General features: G+C 41.4%; 1 protein-coding gene and 1 long non-coding RNA gene across 2 annotated transcripts in view; one reads left to right on the top strand and one right to left on the bottom strand.

The window, feature by feature from the left end:
* The window catches only part of LOC308594036, a 294,206-nt gene that overhangs the window by 258,631 nt on the left and 9,114 nt on the right, over positions 1–26,461 (top strand). The gene's annotated exons all lie outside the window — the stretch shown is intronic.
* On the bottom strand, positions 44–26,388 carry ZCCHC2 (zinc finger CCHC-type containing 2). Its single transcript, XM_081206188.1, has 14 exons — positions 25,450–26,388; positions 23,397–23,502; positions 21,114–21,190; positions 20,233–20,304; positions 18,612–18,724; positions 17,020–17,114; positions 15,412–15,495; positions 15,152–15,209; positions 12,705–12,834; positions 11,770–11,834; positions 10,834–10,925; positions 7,097–7,225; positions 2,877–4,331; positions 44–1,915 (listed from the first exon to the last, which is right to left on the bottom strand). Exons 1-14 carry the CDS (start codon positions 26,371–26,373, stop codon positions 1,848–1,850), a joined length of 3,468 nt encoding a protein of 1,155 aa, XP_081062314.1. The 5' UTR covers positions 26,374–26,388; the 3' UTR covers positions 44–1,847.

Below are 26,461 nucleotides of genomic sequence, written 5' to 3'. Positions count from 1 at the left end.
AGACAATTCATTGCCTTGAATAAAAGTACAGTATTTTCAAACATGATTTTTTTCTCTTTTTATTGCTGTTAATTCAAGGAAAGATGCTGCATAAAATCCAATTTGTTCTAGAAATATAAGTGAGCTTTCCCATACATAACATTTCAAATATCAAAGTATATGGTAAACATACAAATAAAGAGAAGGCAACATACCTCCCATTTACAGTACAGTATCTGAAATCATAAAGTTCCATAAAGTAAACTGGCAGATAATTGAGAATGAAGTCCACTGGTGCTTTCAACACCCTCACTAAACTCAAAAGCAATTATTTCATTTTAATATGGTCCAACATACCCAGAGCAAATAAAAGTAATTTTTATAACGGAGATAATTTCCTATGCTAATTTTCTTTTTTAAATTAAAGCTCTCATCTACCCCTTTACTCCCTCACTTTCAAAATATATTGGTGCTATAAATATAAATGCTATCTATGAAGAAATGTAGTAAATCAAGCTTCTTCAAGTTTCTTGTTTAGCAATTAGAAATGAAATGAAAACTGTTTTGACTGCTTCCCATCTGCTGCATATCTTCTTCTTTTTTTAAAGCAAAATCTACATTTCTTCTATGAATTGTGATACCTATGGGTACACAAAGGATGGTAGTTCAGTGTTGATTTCAACAGTCAAAAGCTTTCTTCCAGATAAACTCAGTGCACTTAAGAAATCAAATATTATCTGGAAGCAATTTAGTACATCTTGGCTTTTAGAAATAAAATACAGCAGTGTTAAACTTTGTGATATAACATGATCAATCTTTACACTCATCAGAGCCTTTCACATTATATCGTGATCACACAGTGGTAAAATTGTCATAAGAAAGTGACATTGCTATTTGGTAGACTGGTTCTAGTATACAAATACCCGACGGTTCTGTAGAATACATAGATTTTTGACCAGATTGAAATAAACCAGTTACATTCTAACACAACACTGTAACAGTCTAAAGGGGAAGATGTTAAAAATCAAGTCATTTTTGTATCAACAATGTAGTGTATATGTTTAATAAAGGGATTTGCTGCCAACTGTCATTACAAATGCAGACACACAAACTAAGGCATTCATACCAGTTACACAATTTGAACCAACAGGCTTAAAAAAAAATACTACAACAGAAGTAAAATTGTTCAATGTATTTCTATTTCAGAAATCAGTTAAAGGTCCACACACAGCTTTAAGCCTTCCCCATCCTATGTTGTATTTGTGTCTTTTAGGCACATATAAGCTCTTTATTTTTGTCCATTTTTGCACATGTACTATTGTGAATTTCCAAACTCTTAAAAAAAGCAAGCAATGCCCCCATCAGATCAAAAGAATAGGAGTTTACTAGTGTTACGGGCCAGAAATAAACGGCTGAACATCAATCCAGTCCCATGGAGAGATAATGACCCAGCAAAAGGTGGGAAAGAACAATAGCAGCACAAGAAAATGAGGGCAAGGGGAAGGTGGCTTGTGAGAGCATGCTCCAATTACCCCTTTCAACCTTATGGCTGTTCAACCAGTGTAGTCAGAGGTTAAATGACCTTTTCTTTAAAAAAAAAATGCAGTAAACATTGCATATCTTCAGTGCAAAAGTCTATTCATTCAAATACTCTTTTGATTGATTGGCCGAGATAGCAACATGCTTTATGCAAGTCGGACCAGCAGCAAAACCGCTTTCTTCCTTTGTATTACAACAGACATTCACGAGCAATGAAAAAATGCAAAAGGAAAAAAAAAAATAAACACACACAAGGAATCTCTCAAATCCAAAGAACTCCCCAGACTTCCCAACCTTCATTTTGGTATGTAGGCAATGTTTACTTGGTTTCAGTCAGCAGAATCCAACGTATCATTAGAAGGGGGTGGGGGAGGTGCATATCTCAATCTGTAAGTGCCTAGAACAGGAAAAAGAACTTACTAAGTCACTGCTTACACTTAATAATAAAGTTATAAGAAAACCTACAAAACCCCCAAATGAACATACCCTTCCTCAAATCCTATTCTTCCATCCAAATGGAAGCTACATCTATATAACCTGCCTAGAAGACAGATTTTAGATAAAAGGAAAGTCTTAAGACAGTTTCTTCCAAACAAACAAGCAAGCATACAGTATACTGGACTTAACAACTGTAGAGCAATTCCACCTATTTCAATGGGACTACTCTAGAACACATAGCTTCAGCCTACCAAACTGATCTTCTCTGTTCAAGTTTTACCAGATATAAACACACACACACACACCAAAAAAACAACAACACAAAAAACCCCAAGGGGTGGAAATGGATAAATTACAGTTACAAATATTAAAAAGAATACTGCTATAAAACAGATGGCACCCTACATTTTAATGGTTTATCCACACATTTTGAAATGTCTAATCAGTCACATTAACAGGGAGAGGGAGATTTGTTTTTTTTAGTTATGCATAGGGGTGAGTGGTTGGTTTTAAGTTCATAACATGTAAAGCATGTGTAAATTACCAACTTTAAAAACCATGTTTTGTTTTGTAACTGCTTTGGGACGTGCTACTAAAGAGATACAGAGTCACATTTTAGCAGTGCAAAAATCTAATAAACCAGGGAAGTGCACTGCGAGTTTCATTTGCTATTCCCTTACTGGTGCCGTGTGCCCCATTTTTTTGCTTGGTTATCTGTGAATGCCATTATGACGAAGTAACTTATTTGGGCCCAATTACAAGCTCTTAGATGACATTACTGACAATCATGCATGCACACGCGCACACACACGCACACACACAAAGTGTCATACAACCCACAGATAGCAGGATGGGAGCAGCAGGGTCAAGAATAGAAGCTTAGTGAATTCAGAAGCAACCGTGTTGGGAGTTAGGATTACCTTGTTGACTGGCCTCCAAAGATGACTGCTTACAGTCCTGTGCATAGTGCCCACTAACACCACAATTATAACAGGACACATTCCCATTCTTCTTGGGCCCTGATCCATTAGTATTGGCAACTACATTTGAAGCTTGGTACACAGGGAACAACCTCCCATAGCCTGCCATTTGCTGCATACCGTAGTTGGTTTGGCTCCCCATTACGGGGTCATGCATCAGATGCCCGTTTGCATAAGAGGCCCGAGGCACGAAAAAAGGAATCTGTGCTCCATTGGTTTGATGTGGTTGGTTGAGGTAGCTACCACTGCAAAGTGATGGCAGAGGGATGAAAGATGGAACTCGGTAGAACTGTCCGTGAAGTGGATTGGTATAAATGTAACTGTTAATCTGAAGACTTCCGTTGGTCCCACAGCTGCATCTGCGACCACAAGACCCACACGGCCCGCAAGGCCCAGACCCCAACTGTGGTGGGGACAAGAGATTCCCACTGGCGTTAGTGTTCCCAACAGCGCTAATGTAGGATGTGCTGTCACTCTGGGCGGTGCTGTGGGTTAAAGCAGGGCTCGGACTGGGTGCAGGACCTGGTGTGTGGGTAGGAATTGCAGGAGGAACAGTAGGCTGGACCTGACTAGCGCACAGACCAGATGATGGAGGTGGTGGTGTTGATGCCACAGTGTTCAGCACAGTCGTACTCTGATTGGGCAACACACTGGTAGCATGAAGAGTCACTGGAACAGGAAACGGAGCTGGTGGAAGTGCTGTGGAGAGGCCAGCTGCAGGAACAACTACTTTTAGACTGGGAGGTTGAGGGATCACTCCTGCGTTCCCCTCAACGTGAGGCACCATTTGATTTAAGCCCATCACATGGGGTGAAGGTTTTGAGATTGGGTCTGTAGTAGGAACTGTGGGTCCGTGGAAGTTACCTGGGTTGTGGACTGGGATAAAGGCAGTGTTTGGTGATCCAATACTTAAGTTTCCAGTTTGTTGCTGTGGTCCACTAACTGCACAATTTTCAGACGGCGCCTGCGGCGAAGGTATCTTCATTCTGTGTATTGCTAGATGCAATGCAGGGCTACCAGACTGGACTGCAGGCGGGAGGAAAGTGGTAGACAAAGGCGAAGACAGAAGTTCAACGTGTTTCTCAGATTCACCAGCGGAGCCCATTCCAACAGGAGCTGCATTTGTGACCACCATTCCCAAAGTTTTCCCATCAGCAGATATGGGTGGTGGGACTACAGTTTCAGGCTTCTGTGCACCATTGTGCACCACGTAGTGCAGAGCAGGTATAAAGGAAATGTGCTGAAACTGTGGATTCAAAGGATCCTCTACGATATTTCCATTGTCTGATCTCACCGAAATCTGTGCAGGTGACTTATTGAGGTCCGTAGCACCATAACCAGCAAATCTCATCACATTTTGGTTGTTCCCAGAATCTTCAGAATTGCTATCTGTGTCTGCGGGGAAACAGGGTATAATTAAGCACTTAAACATTAAGGGTTCTATAAGCAATATTTTCCAGACCTAGCCACTTCAAATAGCTTTAAAAGGGCTAATAATACAATAATGTTGGGGGGGGGGGACAGACAGGTAGATTAAAGCTGCCATTTATAGTGATGATTGCTCCTTGCTATTTTTCAGTTTCCCATTTCTTGCTCACAGGAAGCATCCAACTTTGTACCACAATTGAAAGCTACAAAAATCACCATATGGCATATTATGTCATCATTTGAGCATCTTTAAAAATACGCTTGCCTGGTAAGGCACTTCTGCTCACAATTATTCAACTGCACTGTGAAAGTATTATCTCTTATTTAGTTTATGTTAATGAGAAGTGGGTAGTCCTTTTATCTGTGAAACAGTCATGGCATTTGTAAATAAAATTTCAGTATCTTGAATAGACACATCAAGTGGTATTCAGCTAAATAACTGCATGAGCAGAATGACTTCCTCTTGTTTAATGGTTTATTCCTATCCTCCATCACACCACCCCAAAATCTGTCCAGAACAGATTTAGGGGGCACATGGAAGAAGGAGAAGTCCTGTTGTACAAGGGAAGTTGTTCCGCTCACACAATGAGGTACTTAGCACTATACTGAATACAACCCAAGAAATACATGTTGGTTAGAGCATGGTGCTGATAATGCCAAGGTTGCAGGTTTGATCCCTATATAGGACAGCTGTGTATTCCTGAATAGCAGGGTATTGGACTAAATGATCTGCAGGGTCCATTCCAACTCTACAATTCTATTAAATACATTATTTTCTCAGTTACATTACTAAAGTGGGAAAGTAGTTATGTAAAAACATTTTAAATGACTGAAAATAAAGTCCGTGAGTTTAAGTGATTTTGAAAAGCAAATTATATATTTAAGGTTGTAATACATAATATGCAAGTTTGGAAAATTACATCAATTCAAGAACAGATAAGGCAATTCAGATTTTGTGGGGCTTGAGTAAAGCTTGAAGCCCAGCTCTGACTAAGCCTATATTTCTTTTCAAGCCTTTTCTCTCAGGAACCCACAATACATACAGGCAAAGATTACTGCATTGCAGGGGTATGGACTAGATGGCCCTTGGGGCCACTTCCAACTCTACGATTCTGCTTAAATTAAGTCTATTTTTAATGACCAATATAAAGCAAGAGTTGTCGATGACACTAATCGAGAGTAGAGATTTGTTAGTATATGAGGCAGATAGAATGGATGTGCAGAATAGTCACCTCTTCATCCATGGGTTCAGAAGAGGCATTTAAAGCCACTCTGAACATAGTCACAGAGGTATGAAAAAGAAGTTATTTCACAAGATTAGGTGCAGGTTACATTGTGGTATGATGTTCTGAACCTTTGCAAAGATGTCCTGCAGTTTTCACAAATACATTTATGGTTTAGTTAGACAAGTGCTCCCAAACAGGGAGGGAGAAAAGATCTAAGAGGAAGGCTGTCCCCCTCTGTGCAGAGGAATCCAGATTTTAAAACTTCAGTTAGAATGTAGAATATATTGTATTTGTCTCTCTATAACACACAGATTTTTTTCTCCTAAAAAGGAAGGGGAAATGTCTGTGCGTGTTATTGAGCGAATGTGTGGTCCCTGGAGCCAACTGGCGCGAGTGGAGGCAAAAATCAAATCGTGTGTCTCGGAGAAGGGAAACCTGAAAAAGGAAGCTGCTGCTTTCCTGCATTCTGCCTCAGGGTCTTACTGCCCACCCTCCTCTGTTTCGTTGCTGTGTTTGCTCAAACGAACAAAGAGCAGGGAAAGCCCCTCCCCTCCAGGCAAGCAGAGGGGAAAGCAGAGCATCCTTCCTTCTAATTCCTCTCCGTGCTCCAGGCAGCCGGAAAACATGCAGGTGGGAGAGTGGGAGAGTGGGAGAGAGAGAGAGAGAGAGAGAGAGAGAGAGAGAGAGAGAGAGAGCTGGCTGGCTTGGGTGGGTGGGGGGAAACTTTTGCCTTCCTTTCCTCCCTAACCAGTTAAACCCCTCTCCTGCATTCTTAGCCAGCTGGTTCTCTGCACACCCCTCTCATGCACCTTGTCCCTTCTGTGTTTTTCCTTCCCTCCGCACTTAAAATGTGGTTACAAAGCATGGATCCACATGGATCCTCAGGATCTTTGCATTGCGTCACCCCAAATTCACCATCAGATCACATAGCATGTCCACGGGTACAGCCTGCACCAAAAAAATCACGCACCCACTGTTGCTTGGGGCTGCAATGGTGCAAAAACGTGGTTACAAAGCATGGATCTACATGGATCCTCAGGATCTTTGCATTTGGTCACCCCAAATTCACCATCAGATCACATAGCATGACCATGGCTACAGCCTGCCCCCCCAAAATCACGCACCCACTGTTGCCTGGGGCTGCAATGGTGCAAAAACGTGGTTACAAAGCATGGATCCACAGGGATTCTCAGGATTTTTGCATTGGGTCACCCCAAATTCACCATCAGATCACATGTCTGTGGCCACAGCATGAAGCACAAAAATGATACATCCACTGTTTCATTCAGAATTCCCCCCCTTGTTTTTCTCCTCTAAAAACGATGTGCGTGTTATGGTCAGGTGTGTGTTATAGAGCGAAAAATACGGTAATACCTAGTTATCAGTGGAGTTGATAAGGCTATTTCTGGTGTCCTTGACCTAGGCACACCAATCCAAATGAAAGGAGAAGCACACTAAAGGAATTATATATATACTCTTATTATTTTAAAAGTACAGATATACAACCTCTGTCTTTTTCGTCTTCACTTTCAAAGCTTTCCCTTCCATCATGCCGTGGACTAGAAGGAGAACTGTAACTCTCTGAAGAGGTTTCTCCACATGTGTCATGTCCCATTGTAATGTCTAAATTTGAATCTAGAAGAGATTTCATTTCAGCAAAGGTTACCACTAGACATGGTCAATTAATTAATATGCATATTAACTTGCCATTTTCTGCAACGTTCACCTGCTACCTAGTCAATAGCTCCCTGAAATCAAGTCCATAGTAAGGATCTTTTGTTTGTTATCCAATAGTAAAAGACAAGAACCTTTACACAACTGCACAATGCCACTGCCATGATATACCAGAATCTACGGCTGAATTTCAAAGAGCTACTTTAGACATAATGGCCATGGGCATGAACAGTGGGAGCTTTTTACTTCCTCTCTTTGAACAGTTAATCTCCCCACATGTACAAGTGCTGCTCAAAGTCCTCTGATTCAAAAGTAAGCAACAGAGGGCTAGTGTTCAATTATTTGAATTCTAGCTCATGTAATTTTGGAAGAAATACATGACCAATTCAACTTTGCAAAATAAATAATAATAATAATAATAATCCTGAGCATTCCCACGATACATCCTGTCCTATCTATACATGGGATTGCCATTGTTTTAGTAATTATCTGGGCAGTTCCAAGCAGGTTCTGCACCAATGCAGGGCTAACTCTGGGAATATTCTAGAACTTTAGGCCAGGTTGCTAACACTTACGTTTCCTCCTCTTTAGAGGACCTTATCATATGCATGTGTCTTAAGCTGTACCCATGGCAACCTGAAGAACACAACTGGCTTGCTGACCCTTGTAAGAGGATGCAGGTGGCTTTAGATCCAAAAACAGGCTATAAAAGACATGCTCTGCCAAATGCTACATCAGCTTTTGCAAGTACACAGCGGCACACCTTTTAAAGAGGTATTTCTATCCAACACACAGACACACACACACACACACACAAAAATAATATAGCCATTCTCCAGATACTATAATGCCCAAGTCTAGGCAGAATCTATTACTTGGTAGCTAGCCATCAAGAGAATTGGAGGTTGGTTGGAATCACAGACATCTTAAGAGTGACGTAACAAATGAAACAGATATCCTTCCAGAGCTATGACTCTTACAAAAGGGGGAAGACCAGAGTGATTCACAGATATGCAAGACTTTCCTGCAAACAGAAAAGTTAACCAATCAAAACCTGCGGCAAATTTAAGTTGGAGATCTTTTTTGAAAGGCAAGGGCTAAGTCAGATTGCAGATACAGAGGATGCAGAGTTTACTAGGCAGACTAGCAGATATAAAATTGTCACTAGGAAAAAAATATGTGCCCTGCTCCATCCTGAGGTTTTGGCATTGGAGAAGAATGTATTAGTGCCAAATATGGTAAAAATGTTGTCACTGAAAATCTGGAGCTGTTGGGACCAAGGAAGTGGTCACTATGGCTGAACCTATTCCATTGAATAGAATCAGAGATGAAGGTGATGGAACTGCTGTATCAAGTGGAGTTTTATTGCTTGTTTTTTGAGTGCATATCAAGACTGATCTTCCTTTTGCTCCAGGACGCCACTGAGGCAACTGTTCCAACTGGCTCAGCAGAATTTCAGATTCCTGAATGTCAGTAAGATCAATAATTTCATGTAGATACTCAATAAAGAGAAAACATAGAAGTGCTTTCCCCATACCTATCTAGTCACTTGAGAAGAAAAGGGGTATCCAGACCCCAAATCATTAATGAACATTCAAACTAGATCCGTACTCTTAGTTTTGGAAAAATTAAAAAGAATATTCCATAGCTCCTCTGCTACAGATATTTCTTAGCGAGTTGAGTGTGAAAGGAAGGAAATGGTTAATTGTAACAAGTGTATGCTTGGAACAAGTGAATCTCACAGAGTATGCTGGCTCCACATCAGAAAGGCTTGCGGTACCAAATATTTAATTCTCAGTGCAGAGTTGAAAGCAGAATGCCTAAGTACTGGTTCCAGTTGTAGATCGTGCCATGGTACCAATATATGGCTACCATTTAGGGTTTTGAAGCATCAACAGTTTTATATGTGGGAAAGTAAGATGGTTGGCTTCTCAAGCAAGTGCGACTTCAATTTTTCCTGTGCTCTAGGGATTTATGGTCTCAATGGTAGGACAAAATACGAAAGTGAAGGCAATCTTCAAGAACATCTGTCTAAACAGAAACACTATGCACAAGGAGGACTGCATGACCTGAACATTTGATGCAACACTGCATCCAGGAGTGTGTGTTCTAAGGAGATGCAGCAGATTTTATCCAGGATCAGTTCTGGAAGGCTGGGCTTTGATGAAACAATTACTGGGGCAGAAATCAATTTCTGCCCAGAGGACACTAAGACTACAGACTAGGAACCAAGTCTTGTCAGCGAATCTACTCAATTGGATTGGAGGAAGAGAAAGCTGGTAGAGGAGGATCAATGTAGTAGCTTGACATGGCCATATTATCCTTTTGGGCAGGCACCCCCAAACTCGGCCCGCCAGATGTTTTGGGACAATTCCCATCATCCCTGACCATTGGTCCTGTTAGATAGGGATGATGGGAGTTGTAGTCCCAAATCATCTGGAGGGCCGAATTTGGGGATGCCTGCTTTTGGGACTCATTAAGAGGATCAAAAGAAGCAGTTTGCCATTTCAGATCTTCATCTGGACCTTACACAGGTGCCTTGTATTCAAGTATCACCTTGGAGTCAGGTGACTTGGGTTGGGGATGGGGGAGAGATGAAACACAGTCCCTTGACAGTACTTGCAGCCATTTCCCCACGGCAGTATCTCAAGTGGAAGAGTGACCATGTCAGGATCATTTTTATCTGTTAGCGTAGGGAACAGCCTACCATAAGCCATTCACTGACACAAACCAAAGCACTGGTGGTTCCCATCCAGAATGGGTACTCTCTACTAACACCTTGATAGCCACAGCACCTTTTGAACACCACACTCCCAGCTGTGCCATAGACACGCAGGACAACTAGATTAAATCACAGATTGAAAGAAAAATGAGTTCTATCTCTTAGCTAGAATAAAGGGGAAAAGCTTCTCTAATTTAATAAAAGTGAAGAACAGTTGAAAAGAGCATTTGCAGGGACCAGAGAACTGGGAGCACTCATTTTGCCCTTCAAGTTCCATAGACGGTATAAGATGTCCTCTCAAGCAGTGGGGCACAAGCCTAGTTAAAGTTCTAGAATGATTACAGAATTGACTCTGTGTAAGTGCAGTATCCATACACAGAACTAACAATGGGAAAGACCATGAAGAAGACTTCTGGCAATTTTAAGAGAATCTTAATATTTTCCTGCCCTATCAGCTCATCTTGCCATACAATCATCCGTTTGCAGTATGCATAAATGGATTAATGTATAAATCAACCAATTTAAGACTTGAGTGGAGAGCCTCAGGCCCAGTAGCAAATCATGACCCTCAAGGCCTCTGTCTCTCCTTAGGCCATTCCCTCTCCCAGGTCACAACCCTCAAGGTCCATGCTCTGCACTCTTCCGAGTGTACTCCTTTAACTGTGATGCTGTTGCTTGATTTCCTGGATCGAGAGATAGGCGTGTATAGAAACCTCTGGAATGTAGTCTACTGTACAAAGGTAAGAGCCACATCCACTGCTCCACCAGCTTTTGTCCCTGGCCCTGCCTATAGCTGACAGAGAAGCTTCTCCAATGAACTTGAAAAGTCTCCAACCACATTTCCTACCTTTTACTGTTCCTGGGTGGAGGTGAGCATCGGCGACTCTCATACAGCTAGTTCTGATGGTAAACCTGGTGTCAGTTCTCTTTATTTTATCTCTGTGTGAGAATACAAACATAGTTCATTTTTCCAAATAAGTAGTCATGAAGTCTCTCATAGGACCTCGAGGTTAGTATTTTCAATTCAACTTCAAAATTATTCAAGGATATGGATTGTGCTATACAAAACTCAGAAGTTTTTAAACTTTTGGTTTAACATGACCCTAGTTACTGGTACACATGCATATATTAATATATGTTAGCACATTGCATTATATTAGCAAATTGTATTTTGTATGTCTAGGCAAACCTCTGATTAGGCTATTAGATAGTAAGTCAACATCTGCATGAAAGACCTGGTGTGCATATCACGGTAAGCCACCGTAAGGTCACATCCACACCATACACAAAGAATCTTAGGCACTGTAGTTTGTTGAAGAAGTGGGAAGCAGTTGAGAGGGATGTATTACAATCCCCAGGATTCTTTGGGGTAAACCATGACTGTTGAAGTGGTACAAATGTGCTTTAAATATATGGTGTGGATGTGACCTAAGAAGCAATCAATGACGTACTGTGAATGAACATCATGCTATTGCATGCTGCTCAGTTGCTACTACCTTATTCTACCTTGCCTGGAGTTGGAAGAAACACACCATAAACTTGGCTAAATGTGTGTGAACCAGTGATCGTGATCTGTTTCTCTCCAAACAAACCTGCAAGCGGAATCCACGGTTTGTACTGTTTACCACTTATAGTAAACAAAACAAAAAAACCTCATAGCAAATTCTGAAAAAGACCAGCTTTCCTCTAACAGAAGCCAATAAATTTGAATGCTATACTTAACGGCTATATTTTGATAAATGCATAAGCAATATTCTGTTTCTTTTTAATGTGTAGTACTTACTTTTCCGGTTGAAGTTTTCCTTTCTTCTTGCTCATTACAGGCAAAATTCTCTTCTCCCCTGTATACTGGAGAACAAAATAGCAGATCAAAAGCCTCCCACTTCAGAGACCGACAAATGCTACAACTGCACTTAGACCAAAGGAACAACGTTGACACAAAGTTATTTTCCTCCCACGTAACAGCTCGTCATTTGGAATGAGATGTACAAGTTCTCACAATTTTCTATGCTTATGCTCTGCATGTGTTCCAGCACACTCGAGGAACCTCTCTGTCTTCACTGAGTCAAATAAATATTTGCATATGATTTCCTCTTTGAAAGTCCTATCTAAGCTTAAACATGAAGCATTTCCATTGCTTAAAAATGGGAATGACGTACAAGGTTTTCACTGCTTAAAATTGTGGCGAGTCAACTGGTGGCTTCTGGGAAGTATCTTGCTTGGAAGATGGGATGCAGATGATCTAACTGTCTAACACTCATCTTAAAGTGACACAGGGAGTGGCACAATTCAATTCAAAAGCAGAAGACTATAGATAGTGGTTTCAGCTTTTTTTGCTTTTCACCCACAGATGAAGAAGAGCACTACCTAAGTTGTTTTTTAAAAAATGCACACATGGTATTTATGAACTGTCATGTTCCCTTCCATGAACCTTGCAAATTATGCAAAAACCTCTGGGTCATGTTTCTGCTCTCTGTAGCTTGCCCTACCCTACCCACTGCTTTACTCCTTCCATCCCTTTGAAATGCTACTGCTGGCACCTGTCACTCAGCCTATGGGTGGGGGGGTGTAAGAAGTCTCTTGTGAAAAGTGGTGTAATTCATCACCAGCACTAACTGTCACTCCAGAGAGGTTTTATTAAAAATAAAACACGTGAATTCAATGGGGTTCTGCTGCCACTTAAGAAAAATGTGCTTTTAAGACACATCAAATAAATACCTGATCAAGTAATGTGCAATGCTCTGGATGCTGCTGAACAGCACAGCCTTTTCTTCTCCAGTCTGCCACACCGTTATGCTCAGAATTTATGTTGAAGCCATCCAGTGAAGAACATTTAGTATTAACTGTGCTGTTATAAGAAATACATGAGTTTATGTCACTGAAAGTACCTCTAACATTTCAATTCATCCAGGAAAATGTCCAACCATGCACAACCCACAGGGCTAGATCTTTTTACTGAATTTCAGAGACTGGATTTCTGTAGATAGACACTAATCTGCACGCTTGGGACAAGCCACAACTGCATTTGTTAATTCACTGATTTCACCTCCCTTAGCACTGGTATGTCTGAGCTTTTTAAAACTGAGATACTTAATCCTCTGCCTGCTATTTGTTGTCTTATTTTGTATGTTTTTCTTTTTATATTGTATTGCACCATTGAAAACCTTAATACAAATTATTACATAAACAAACTGGGAATCTTCCAAGCAGGCAGCACCACCCAGTGTTCTGCCAGTCTTAAAAAGCTAGGATAGCAAGTGTCTTCAAGGTAATTATTGTGCATCAATAACACTGTGATGCATTTTTCCTGTTGAAAGAGCACTGCAGCCAAGCTAATATGGGCTACCACACCAGAGATGGATGAAGAGATTAGACAGTGGGAATGTGTGCAAGTAAAAAGTCAGTGAAGTGTGCTCATTCAAGAGGTCCTTTCAACCTTTGCTCATGTTAATTTTTCTTCAGATGGCTCTGTGAAGAAATAAGACTGTCTGCTGTTTTGTGCTGGGGCTTTTAAAATTGTAAAATGGTTTCTTTTCGCCTCCAAAGCGCTTGCGCATTGGAGGTCAAATGCTCATAGGAAAGTTATAAGGAGATGTTTTGCTCAGCAAGTTGTTTGCAGGAGAGTCAGAAGTTTAAGAGGGGATTTCAAGAAAGCCAGATAAATTATTATCTTCTGACAGCGGCAAGGATGTGTATTAGGTATAACAATCCTAGGAACTTGGCAATTAACGGGAAATAGAAATTTAATCAAGACTCTATTTTCTAGATGGTCTAGAGCAGGCCCATCCAGCTCCAGAGCCAGTGTGGTGTAGTGGTTAAGAGTGGTAGACCCGTAATCTGGGAAAACCGGGTTCGCGTCCCTGCTCCTCCACATGCAGCTGCTGGGTGACCTTGGGCTAGTCACACTTCTCTGAAGTCTCTCAGCCCCACTCACCTCACAGAGTGCTTGTTGTGGGGGAGGAAGGGAAAGGAGAATGTTAGCCGCTTTGAGACTCCTTAAAGGGAGTGAAAGGCGGGATATCAAATCCAAACTCCCCCTCCCCCTCCCAAGAGACTGCAATCTACTTCCAGTATAAAAAAACTGGCGGTGATCTACCCATTGTCATTGAGGATTGTCGAGCTTTTTGGGGGGAGAACAGAGTTGTTGAGCTTTTTGGGGGAATTGACCACAGTTGCTGAGCTTTTTAAAAGGGGATAAAACATCAATAACTCAAACGCCACAGCTAACAAGAGCAGGCAGTGCTAAAGGCAATCATAGTATCCACCATCGCAAATAGAAACTGCAAAAATACGCCTGCTTGATGCGACAGAGGGACAGAGCGAGGGGAAAGAAGCATTCATTCCGGAGTTTTTTTAATCCTGCGACTGACAGGCATTACCAGGGGATCTACCTGTTGATCGTGGTTGACTGGTTGGACATGTCTGGTCTAGAGAGATGGTCTACAGAGTCATGCTAGAAAATAGGGCAGTTAGCGACTGAATGAAAGCTGGAATTGTGGAAAGTTGAGCACTGCAGCAAAAAGGACTATGAAAAAGAGAACAATACGGCCAGAACTGAATTAAAGGATTCAAACTATTGAAGTATTGTCTTAGTTAGGGAAACAACCCAGAACAGATATAAGCTGGATGCATTTATTTCTGTTACTTACTCAAACTGTAAATATATGGTTTTTTGTCCATGGCCTACTAAAATCTTAAGTGAAAGTATAGTTTGTTTTTGAAAAACTTCATCTGGAACCTTGTTATTCACCCCACAACCAAATGGTTTGCCACTCTATCCAGTGTTGGGAGTAGGCTGGTTGAATCAAAGTCCAAAACTTTAAAGGACTTCTCTGTGGAAGGCAGTAAGGGAAAATAAAGATATCCACTTGGTGGCAGCAGTGAATAAAAAAAGGGGGGTGGGGTGGGGGTTGGCTTAACTGGTTGGTCTCCCTTCCCATGGTACATGATTAAGCCTTTGTCTTCACAGATGCTGTTTCCTTGAATTATATGTAGAAAGAAAACTGTACCGTAGAAAAAATTTCCTAATACTAAACATAAGATTTACAATTTGCCACAAGAGGTTCCCTAGCAATTTCATAACAACAGTATGACAGATATTTCTCCCCTCAAAAAAACCAAACATCAAATGGATTAGTTTAAATGAGAAAATAACAAGGACCTACTTCGGAATAGGACATTTCCCATTATGTTTCTTGTGAATCACTGTGTGCTGTATCATTTCTGGATAGGAAAGAATAGTAAAAACATTATTGATCAAGTTAATTTTAATTAACCAGAGTGGCTGGGGCAACCCAGTCAAATAATAAATAATAAAATTTCATCCTTGGCCTTCTGCATTTTCACAAGTGCAAAAATACTACTACAGTAGGGGTAAGGGGGGCAGGATAATGAACTGCAAGTTCATTTTGAACTGCATGCTTACCTTCCTCCTGACTTGAAGCTTCTGAGCTGTCCTCCTTGAAATGTTCCGGTAGCTTAGATGTCTTCAGAGAAGATTGGAGATTATCTGGAAGGTAAGCACCATTGAACAACTTCAAAAGGTATTACTCAAAAGGTTCATTTTAACAGCTACCTAGTTTTACAACGAGCTGTAGAAAATTTGAAGTTATGGGGAGTATACCTTGCAGCTACTTGCATTAAATTGCTTCAAGATTCCATGGCAGCTTAACCAATCTAACAATAGGAGCATTTAGAGAACTCCTGTACTGGTTTGGTGTGAGGGATAAAATTATGTATTTAAAAGCAGAACTATATGCATTCCAAAGCCTTTCACACATACACTCTCCTCCTCTTGGTTTAGAAGTCCTTGTCTGCCAATACTGCAGCAAGTTAATTTTATTGTAAAACAGTAAGTTGATAATTTTAGCTGGTTATCAGTTCTTAATATGCTAATCTCTAAAACTGTTAAGGACCTGACAGAATGGCTCTGCTTACGCCATCGGTTTTCAGTCTTCATTTAATTTCATATCTTCTTTTTTACTGGCCAGCTTTCAAGATACAGTATATCATTAGATAACTTATGTCAACCATACATTCATTGGGGGGGGGGGGAATGGATCTATACTCCAAAGAGCATGCTAAATAACATACAAAGGCCCTTCTCCATGAGCTCCCTCCACAAGTGGTCAAGAGGATGGCAACCTGAGAATGGCCTTTTCAGGAGTGGCTCCCCTGGGTGCCATCATTACATATTGTGAGGTACCACGCAAAAACAGTTCTTTTCTACCAACCCTTTGGCTTTTAACTATCTGTGGCTTCCTTTATTGAGTGGGATGTTTTAATTCTGCCCTTTCAATACACAAAATGTCTTTTAGATTTTTCTGTGATGGTTATAATGTGTGTTATTTGTTTTAAGTCGCTTTGGGTTGTACTGGCAAAAAAGCAACTTAATAATAATAATAATAATAATAATAATAATAATACCAAATTCTTGTAAATGCGTCACCCAGCAGCAGTACATCCACTGAAGATTTTAAATTAAAAATGCAACAATGAACCTGTTTAAAGGCTAGCATTCTTTTGTTCTTCTGAACCCTTACAGCTGGCTGCCTTAAATGAGAAGTCCACTGTACAAAAGCTATACAGTTTTCAACATACTTGGAAATAGTGTTTTCCAAGGGTTATTATCTGAAAGCCAGAACTCTAGTAAGAAATTCTAAGAACACAATAGATAGGATCAGTCGACTATGTTGATAAAGCACATGATGGCATTTCTGGAGCCTAGAATCAGATGACATCAGTTTTACAAAGTTTAAAGGCTTAGGAGAGTTTATAGCTTTCTATAGAGTGTATGTCTGGACCTCAAAAGTTAAAAGGGCCAGGGTACGGACAGACTGTAGCATTCAAAATTTAGTGGCTATTATCAAATCTTGATACACCAGTCTGAGACTGCACACTGTCTCAGTAACATCTATTAATCCTACTGAAGTCAATGTAACTGTATCTTAAATATAAGTGTGTAAGATTATCTGATACAAACACTTTGTATTAATCTGTAAATCAATCAGAAGTGTGTTTAGAAATTTCTTACTGTGCACGTGCAAAGACTCAGAGGACAGAGATTGAAAGAAGCTGTTTACTCTTTGATTCTGCAGAAAAGCTTGAGATGTTGTTGAAAACAGCTGCCTATAAATAAATAAATAAATAAATAAATAAATAGTAAGTAAACAATCCAATCAAGGTTACCTTAACCTATATATTACTTTTTCATTCATTCAACTTAGCTTTTATTTAAACCCAAACCAAACAACCAGAATTGGAATGTGAACTAGCCCCCCCCCACAAAAAATGAGGGGCTGAGAGGACATATATTATTCTGATTGCTCACTTGCTTTTCTCTGTTAAGATTTGTGATTTAAAAACCAAATTTAAGAATACGATTCTACCCATTTCTAATTTATATCCTATTTTGGGTAGGGGTGCAGATGGAAGTGAATTTCTAGGCTTATGGTAAAACACTAACGCTTGACCCAGAGGAAGAATTGCATTACACATTACGTTGTGACAAAGTCAAGTTTGGCATGACATGTACACACAATGGACAGGTAAAGTTTATTTCAGGTGTCTGGTACAAGACAGATTATGTACCTATGCAACCTGGCCAGTTTGCGTTGCTAAGGTCTTATGTGTGATAGGAAGAAAGGCTCATACCCAGTTACTAGCCATGCCTCTCCTGCCCAACAGGATAAAATGATAAAGCAAGAAGGTAAGAACTACTTAAAAAGTCAGAAACAAGATTGGTGGCTCAGTAAAATGCATAGTAATTCTCATGTCCATATCTTATGTGTTGGATGCAACACTTGCATAGGTCCTGTACTCTATGGGCCCATGTCTTATGGTCAGCAATGCATTTAAGAACTAATAGAATTGGATTTCGTTCATATTGGCACGCTACAAATTTATTGTTCTGTTCTGCCTTTAAGGGCCAGACCTCCCAGGGCAGCTTAAAATCAAAATCAATGAAGTAAAAAATGCAATTCAGAACCCTAAAAGCCAGCCTTTAGAATAGGTCAAAGGCCTAACAGGATATAAACATTTTTAGCGCTCTTTCAAAAAAAGTCAGAAGAGGCAAAACAAAATTCTTTGGAGAGGATATTCCAAAGATGCAGGAACACAAATGTTCTCTCCAAGTGAGGAATGGAAAAGTTATGCTCTCCTTCTTTCCTCCTCCTACAAAAGTAACAAACTCGGCATTCTTAGGATTCTGGGGACACCAGTTTGAATATGCAGTTTAATTACAGCTATGCAGACTCAGCAATGCCTTGTTTTTCGGATTCTGAAGTTGCAGAACTATAGTTCCATAGGTGCAGATTAAGGGAAAGGAGTGAAGCTCAGTGATACAGCACATGTTTTGCATGCAAAGTGTCCCAGATTCAATTCCTGGCACCTCCATTCCTCCATTTCCTGGCATGGAAAAGATTCTCGACTAAAAACCTGGAGCGCCACTGCCATTCAGTGTAAGCAATACTGAGCTAGATATATTAATGTTCTGATTTGGTATAAGGTGTCTTCCTCTGTGAATCTCTAGTTTAAAAAGATTAACCACATGCATAATATGGAAGGTGAGAGCACCACATCAAAATTAATAGAGTAAACACCATATTAATTTCCTCAAACTATTACCTTATCATGGGTTCAAAGTCTAGGTGTCGCCTTTCTTCTTGCTTCTGGAACCCTTGATTTAATGCTCCTAAAATAGTATTGTCAAATGCTTCAGAAGAAAGTTCCTTTGGAAGCTGGTGAGAGGGATAATGTTAATTATTGGCCGATAACAGCAATTTGTATCAAAGTAGTCATGCAAATCATCATAAGGCGGCAACAGCTCCTTTTACACTCTATCAGCAGTGGCTTATATCCAATGCAGCACTAAGCAAGCATCCCATCTGCACAAGGATTCCCACTTATACAATGTGCCCCCCCATCTCTACACAGCCGTACACCCGAACTTCCCCCTCCCAATAATAGACAGACCATTAACGCAATTTTTGTTTTTTTTTAAAAAAACACAACCAGTCCCTTCAGACTAGAAATAAAAGCAGGTTAATGTTAATTAAGGCTTAATCCCTTCTCTAATTAGAACTACAACTTCTTCCAGGCATGAAAAAAGCTATTACATTGTGCCTATTTTGCAGTAGTAAATTTTACTTTGGTATCCACAGGTTTCATGGCAAACAGGATAAATAATTTGGAAGCCAACTTGTAAAATCTTTCAGTATCTAGTATTTAGATGTTCCCAAGCAGTTGAGGACAAATAAACTCATTTCAGTGTCTGGGCTAAAATTCTACATATTTTACAATAGAATAACCATAAACAGCTTTAACATGTTGAAGATGCCAGAAAACATTTTGCTATTTTTTCTTCTTAACAGCCACCATTATACTTCCCCCAACTATAAACTGACCATCAACAACATAAAAATTTTTAAATTACACTTGACTTAATACATTATTTCAAATGATAGTATAGAAATGATAGGTTCTTTTAAGAGAACATCAGATCTCATGTCTTAATACAAGTCAGCCATACTGCAGTGATGATTGTAAGTCAACCGACACTTTGTAGCAATCACCATCTTGCTGTCCCTAGTTCAGACGTGAAAAGAGCTCTCACAAGGACTGTGATCCCTGCATCATAGGAAGACCCACTTCCACCCTACATTCCCAATACTGAGCTCCTCTCTCCTATAACATTCCTATGCCCTCCGATTCCCAATACTACAATCCTTTCCTACAAATCCTAAAGCACTGTTATATAGATATGTCCTCCTGGAGACAAACTCTCTAAAGCTCTGGAGGTTTAGGACATGGGAGCAACCTGCCTGGAAATTTTCCTCGCTCGGCCATGGAAGTGGTAGTTTAGCTAATCTGACATCTGCCACTTTAGATGTAGAGATTACAGAGATAAGAGGACCACAAATGATCCCACCAAATTGACTCTAATATTAGACAGAATTGATATAGATATGTATGTATGTAGTTATTGCTGAAACAAGCAGTCCCTACTTGATAAGTTACTTGCAGCTAACAACTTGAAATTGTTGCTTCCTAACCAATTTAAACTGTCAACATTCTGTAATAAGCACAAACTCAAATTGCATATAACATCTGAACATGTTCACCGTGTGTGTGTTTTAAAGTCACTGGTAAAATAGTAGCTTTTCAGTTCTACTTTGAAGATTAAATACATAAATCTCAAGCTAGCTTTGTACTTTTGAATATAATACAATCCCTTTCAAATACGTACTTTTAGTAGAAATTCCTGTAAATCTTGATGTGTTTTTGTTACACAGGATATAGAATGATCAGACCAGATTACCTGATGAAAAAGAAAATATAATTATACAGCCACACATTGCTTTTACAGGGTACCATGACAGATTTGATACCAATGTTCCATGTAATCAAGGTAGCCTTTCCCATCCTGGTGCCATCCAGACTAAGTTCAATCAGCCTGTTGGGGAAGCCCCTTTTAGAAACAGAAGGTATTCTAGCATTCCCAAACATGATAATAAGACAGATACAAGTATGAATCTCATCCCAAAACTGATTTCATTTGGTGTAATATCTAACCTCTAAACCACTGCCCTGACATACTACAGTAAGTTCACTGGACATGTATCAAATACTCTTTATATATAGTACTTGATTCATGATTTCTCTATCCTCCAAATGGTTTGACTAATAGAGGATAGATAATCTTTTTATCCAAATTAGAATTTTAGGTTGGGAAATATCAACTTCATATATACTAAAATATATTACGGTGCCCAAATTAGCCCATTTCAAGCTACACATTCAATTTGACTGTAAGCATTTCTGTTTTAATATAACAAGGCAACAGTGTTTTCATAACGAATTACAATACTCATACAACAAGCTGCCATAAAAAACTCTGTGAATCTATGCATAGGTAAGTGTTGCTTGATTAAGCAAGAACATCCATCTGATGTTTTAACCCTTTTCTAATGTATTCTTATATTTTTAGACCACCCTTCAATCAAGCTTCTTAAGGCAGTGCACAAACATTGTAATGAAATACAATAGCAAAATCTCACTATTTTATACCTAAATAACTCTGAACTGCGATCAATGCAAGTATTTGTAGCCCACAGATTGATCACTTACTTTGAAAGTATACTCCAGATGTTTGTCAGCTCTTTTCCTTGGTACTCCTTTCAGCATTATCTTTTCAATATGAACAGCTGAAAAACACAAACTGGAAATGTAAAAATGTTCAACAGTTCACAAGTACTTTTCATGATTTAACCTCTCTGTATTAGGTACTTGCCCAGGTTGCTAAAACACTAGAAGGCTGGACCTGAATTAATATATTTGGAAACAGCACATCACTGCTTCTTTCTAACTATATGGTTTTTCAAAGTCTTCAATTTACTACCCATCAGTACCACTGTGCAATGGGGGCTAGTCCTCTGTTGCCCAGTGTATGCTGACCCAACTATATCTGCATAGGCTACACAGCAATATCAGCCAAAATGAATTGTTAAAGGCCTATTTGAACTAATTCACTGTTTGACTTCAAACTGTATTACAGCTCAGCAACCCAAGAAATCAGCAAGCTAGAATTAAATCATGAGTTATCTCTCAATAACCTTGAAGAAGTTCCTGGTATTTCTGGAGAATTAGTGTAAAAAGAACAATTCCACAATTTTAGACAACTACTTCTGTCCTCCTACACAATGAAGACATTGACTGGGACATCTTTTATCAAATGTAACAGCTCTCAATTCCCCTTACTCATTATGAAATGAAGAACAGCAAGGAGAAGAGGACAGAACAGAAGCAAGGTAGTTATCACAACGTGGGGACACTATTTATTTATTTATTTATAAACAGCTATAAACCACCTAATATTTTAAAACTTCAAACAGTGTAAAATATAAAACACAGTTCGAAACATAAACACAACTTTAAAAAGTAAAATTGTAATATACTTGGCTGGACTGCACTGCAAAAGGGGCAATGAACCTTTAAAACCAAATCCAGCCATCCAGTATTTTGTAGCATTGCAATCTTCCCCACTTACTGCAACACCACAGGCTTAGTCCCAAGACAAGAAAAAGTCAGACTTCACTAATTTTTGAACCATAGTTCCTTTTAACTTAAACAGATGTGAAAGCAACTACATTTATTTATTTTTAAAATACGTGCACACTTATCCCACTTTGTGTTTAAACACTAGTCTAGTAGCACCAGGAAATAAGGAATTCCAGACAGGCAAGTCTTAAGGCCAGTAGAAAAGGGGCTGAGTTCTTTTTCCATCCTCTGCATGCAGCCCATATATAAACTGGACTACCAGGAGGAAAGCCCTCTTTTCTACACCCAGTATAGAAATGTAGTGGGATGCCGCCAAAGGGTTCTGTCCCTCCTCTGCTACCTCCCAGCAATTTCTAATCCATTAACTGTACTTAAGAGCTATCTTAATTAGCTCATATTAAAAAGCTTTGCAATAGCAAAAATGGATATTCCTAGTTTGTGAATTTCATCAACTCGAACTACCAATGAAAGTTGGGAGGGGGGGCAGGGAGATGATTCTTTTTATTTTCCACTGCCAGAGACGTGATGTAGCATATCTGTTTGATTTATATAACATAAGCAAATATACAAAAGCAGTCAAAATAAAGTATTTTATCAGAAAAAAATGAATCAATGGAGGCATACTCAGTGAGAGTTTGGATTTGATATCCTGCTTTATCACTACCCGAAGGAGTCTCAAAGCGGCTAACATTCTCCTTTCCTTTCCTCCCCCACAACAAACACTCTGTGAGATGAGTGGGGCTGAGAGACTTCAAAGAAGTGTGACTGGCCCAAGTTCACCCAGCAGCTGCATGTGGAGGAGCGGAGACACAAACCTGGTTCCCCAGATTGCGAGTCTATCGCTCTCAACCACTACACCACACTGGCTTAAATGTTACACCACAGTGTGCCTTAAATGTTATAATCAAACAAATTCAAAGCTTTAGGTGGAAATTGTGATTGGTTTATAAATATTTAAACACATGGCAACTTATTAACACTCATTGCCCATAGTAGCAATTTAAGAAAAAAATGGAAAACACAGAAAATACACTCATTTTAGCATACCTGAAGAGCTGTGCACATAAATATGTTTCTAAGGAATAGTCTTTTGAAAAAGTTAATTGTAACTTGGTTTTTACCTTTGATTGATATTCAATTACAATTGCCCAATTTGACTTTGATTCATTTTTTTATTATACCAATTGATATTACAAAAGCTACATATTTCCAAAAAAAGGATGTTTTTAGTGGAACAACATAACAGTGGAAACATTTCCACTTCACCACTACCTGAGAGCAAAAGACATAAAATGGGGAAAAAACTTTGCTAATAATTTAGCTACTCAAAATATGAGATTTTGATCTACATACCTTCTTGTTGTGGTCTGTGGGAGGCTACCATATGTTTATCGTGAAGTGCTGCCCTTTGTTCAAGTAAACCGCTCTCATTCCTTGCCATGCAGTTATGAGAAAAGTTCTAAATTGAGGAAAAGAAATATCAATATTAAATATAAATCTGATTACATATAGTGATATAAAAGTATGACAGTAGAAAGATAACAGGAAACAACATGCATATGAAAAATAATGCAAAATGCATTATATATGCAACTTAGGGCCTGTAATTAAAAATCTGTTCCTTTTCTAAATGCATGTTGCATTATCAGATAAATTATTTTAAATTGGAGCAGTCATTTCAAAATTTTAAACCAAGTCCTATAGTTGGAGCAAGAAACCTCTAGCTAGGGGTCCAATCTGGCCTATTAGGCTATTTCTCCAAACCACATTCACCAACTGACATACCAAAGCAAAGCAAGAGTCCACCTCTCACCAAGTTTAAAAGGCCATAGATTGTTTAATTAGCCAAAGGCCTGGGAGAAGAGGAATATTTTTGCCTGGCTCCTAAAAATATGTAACGAAGGTGCTAGGTGAGTGTACCTGGGGAAAGCATTCCACAAGCAGGAAGCTAACACAGAAATGTTGCTACCCTCCGGACCCCTCATGGAAGGGCCTCAAGATGATGATTGCAGAGTCTAGGTTGGTTCATATGGGAGGTAGTCCTTGAGATACTGCGGTCGTGCGCCATTTAAAGCTTTATAGTTCAAAACCAGCACTCTGCATTGGGCTCAGAAACTAACTGGCAGCCAGTGCAGCTGGGCCAGGATTGGAATTGTATGCTCAGTCTTACCCTGGTGAGCAAATTGGCCACATAATTCTGCAACAGCTGAAGTTTCCAAACCACCTAAAGAGGCAGCCCCACATACAACGCATTGCAGTAATCTAATCTAGAGGTTACTAGAGCATAGACAACAGAAGTGAGGCTATCCCTGTCCAGACAGGGACACAGCTGGGCCACCAGTCAAAGCTGATGGAAGGAACTCCACGGGACTGAGACTAACTAAGCCTAACAGATCCTGTGTACTCGCTCCTTTGGTGGGACTGTAACCCAATGAAAAGCAGGCAACCTTCCATCCATCTGGCCTAGGGAACCACTAACAGTGCCTCAGTCTTATTTGGATTAAGATTCAGTAATGGCTCTCATCCAGTCCATTACTGAGGCAAGACACCAGTCCATCATATTCACAGTAAAGGAGATGTAAAGGTGCAGTAGAGTTGTGTGTCATCAGTAGATTGCTGATCGCGCACTTCAAAACTCTGGATGACCCAACCCAACTCAGCAGTTTCATGTAGATGTTGAACAGTATGGGGAATAAAACTGAACCTTGAGGAACCCCACAATTTAACCCCTGATTCTGCCTGAGAAGTCCATTTCAAACATGAGGGTACCTCCCCAATTCCACTTCCCTTCTGTTTTCTCTGATTTTCATGCTCTTCTAATTCTGTGCCAGCAGGTCTAAACCACAGTCGTTGCACGTACCAGTTGCATGGTCACATACCTGGCAACCTTTATTTAAACTAACCCCCCCCCCAATATCCTGCCTTTCTGCGCAACACACATCCGCGGCAGCTTGTACCAAAAACATTTTGTGGAAAAGCAGCGGTGAGGCAATGGGAAACTCCCTTACTTCCAGGAGCAGAGGGATAAACTGGGTCAGCTCATCCTGCTAAGGACAAGAGGACCTATTGCAGCAGACAGACACACTGCAGCTCAAACCCACGGACTGAGCCCCCCCCCCCGCCCACCAGATTCCTCCTCCGCCACTAAAGGGCCACTTTGAGGAAGGGATGGAGCGCGGAGGGCCTCCAACAGCTCATCCCCTAACTCGAGACACTGTTATGTCACAAGGAGAAGTTCTTCCGGGCGCCTGTGCAGCAGGCGAGAGCAGGGGGGGGGGCGCTCGGGAAGACTCCATTCATGACGCGTGGGAGGGGGGATTAGCAAAAGGCGGGGGACGGCTATGAGAAAGACGTGTGTTTCTCCCTCTCTCTTTTTCGCTCCGCGCGTTCAAAGCGGCGCCCTTACCCGACTCCCGCGGCAGGTGAGCCCGCCCGCGTCCTCCGCGACGTCGTGGCAAAGGGTCCTCCGCAGCCGCTCCAGGTGCTCCCGGAGGGTGACCCTCTGGTGGAAGGAGAAAGCGGGGTGCAGGGATGCCATGGTGAAGAGCAGCAGCAGCTCCTCCTGGGCCACCAGACCCAGGCCCTCTTCCGACGACGCCTTTTCCTCGCCTCTCCCCGCCGCCGCTTCCTCCTCTTCCTCGCCGCCGCCGGGCCGGCAGCTCTGCAGGATGGCGTCCACGCAAGGCAGCAGCCGGTGCAGCCGGCTGGCCGCCTCTCGGTTCTCGGAGCCCAGCAGCGCCAAGTACACGATGAGCTTGGAGCGCACGGCCGGGTCGCGGAAGTCGCTGCCCCCCGGCGGCGGGGCAGGAGCGGCCGGAGGCGGGGAAGCAGCGGCTCCAGCGGCGCCCGGGGGGGAAGGCGGCGTCGGCGTGAGGGGTTGCGGCGGCTGTTGCGCCTGGGCGGCGGCGGGGTTGCCGGTGGCCGCCGGGGCGGCGTCTCCCCCGTTGGCCTTGGCCTCGGAGTCCCTCAGGCAGTGGTAGTCCTTTCGGGCCAGCTCCTCCAGGCAAGAGCCCAGGAAGCGCAGCTCGAGCGGGTTGAGCAGGTCCAGCAGCCCCACGGCGAACTCCAGCCGCTGAGAGGAGCCCAGCGCCAGGCCGAACCACTCGTAGACCGCCTCGCGGGCGCCGCCGGCCGAGCAGCCGCAGAGGCACCGCAGAGGCGGGCCTCCGGGGCCCGGGGAAGCCGCCGCCCCTGAGGAGCCGCTTCGGCGCGGGTGGCAGGCCAGGCCGCCAACCGCCGCTCCCTCGCCGCCGCCGTCGTCCGCCTCCTGGTGGCTCATCGTCTGCCGTTGCTGCTGCTGCTGCTTCACCGGCAGCTTCATCTTCAGCATCCTCGGCGCGAAGGGAGGAGGAGGAGCGAGCGAGCGAGGCGGGCTCAGCGGCGCCGCCGTCAGGAGCCGCCGCTGCCGCTCATGGCCC

The sequence above is a fragment of the Podarcis bocagei genome, assembly GCF_964188305.1.
Source record: "Podarcis bocagei genome assembly, chromosome: 8".
NCBI lineage: Eukaryota > Metazoa > Chordata > Lepidosauria > Squamata > Lacertidae > Podarcis > Podarcis bocagei.
The sequence above is the reverse complement of the archived record's forward strand: the minus strand, read 5'-3'. Positions and strand labels throughout refer to the sequence as shown.

Coding starts and splice junctions, on each gene's coding strand:
- ZCCHC2 (XM_081206188.1), bottom strand. CDS start 26,373: ATGCTGAAGATGAAGCTGCCGGTGAAGCAGCAGCAGCAGCAACGGCAG. Junction 15,210..15,411: donor AGCTTCAAGTCAGGAGGAAG/GTAAGCATGCAG, acceptor TTTCCTATCCAG/AAATGATACAGCACACAGTG. Junction 4,332..7,096: donor TGAAGACGAAAAAGACAGAG/GTTGTATATCTG, acceptor GTTTCCCCGCAG/ACACAGATAGCAATTCTGAA.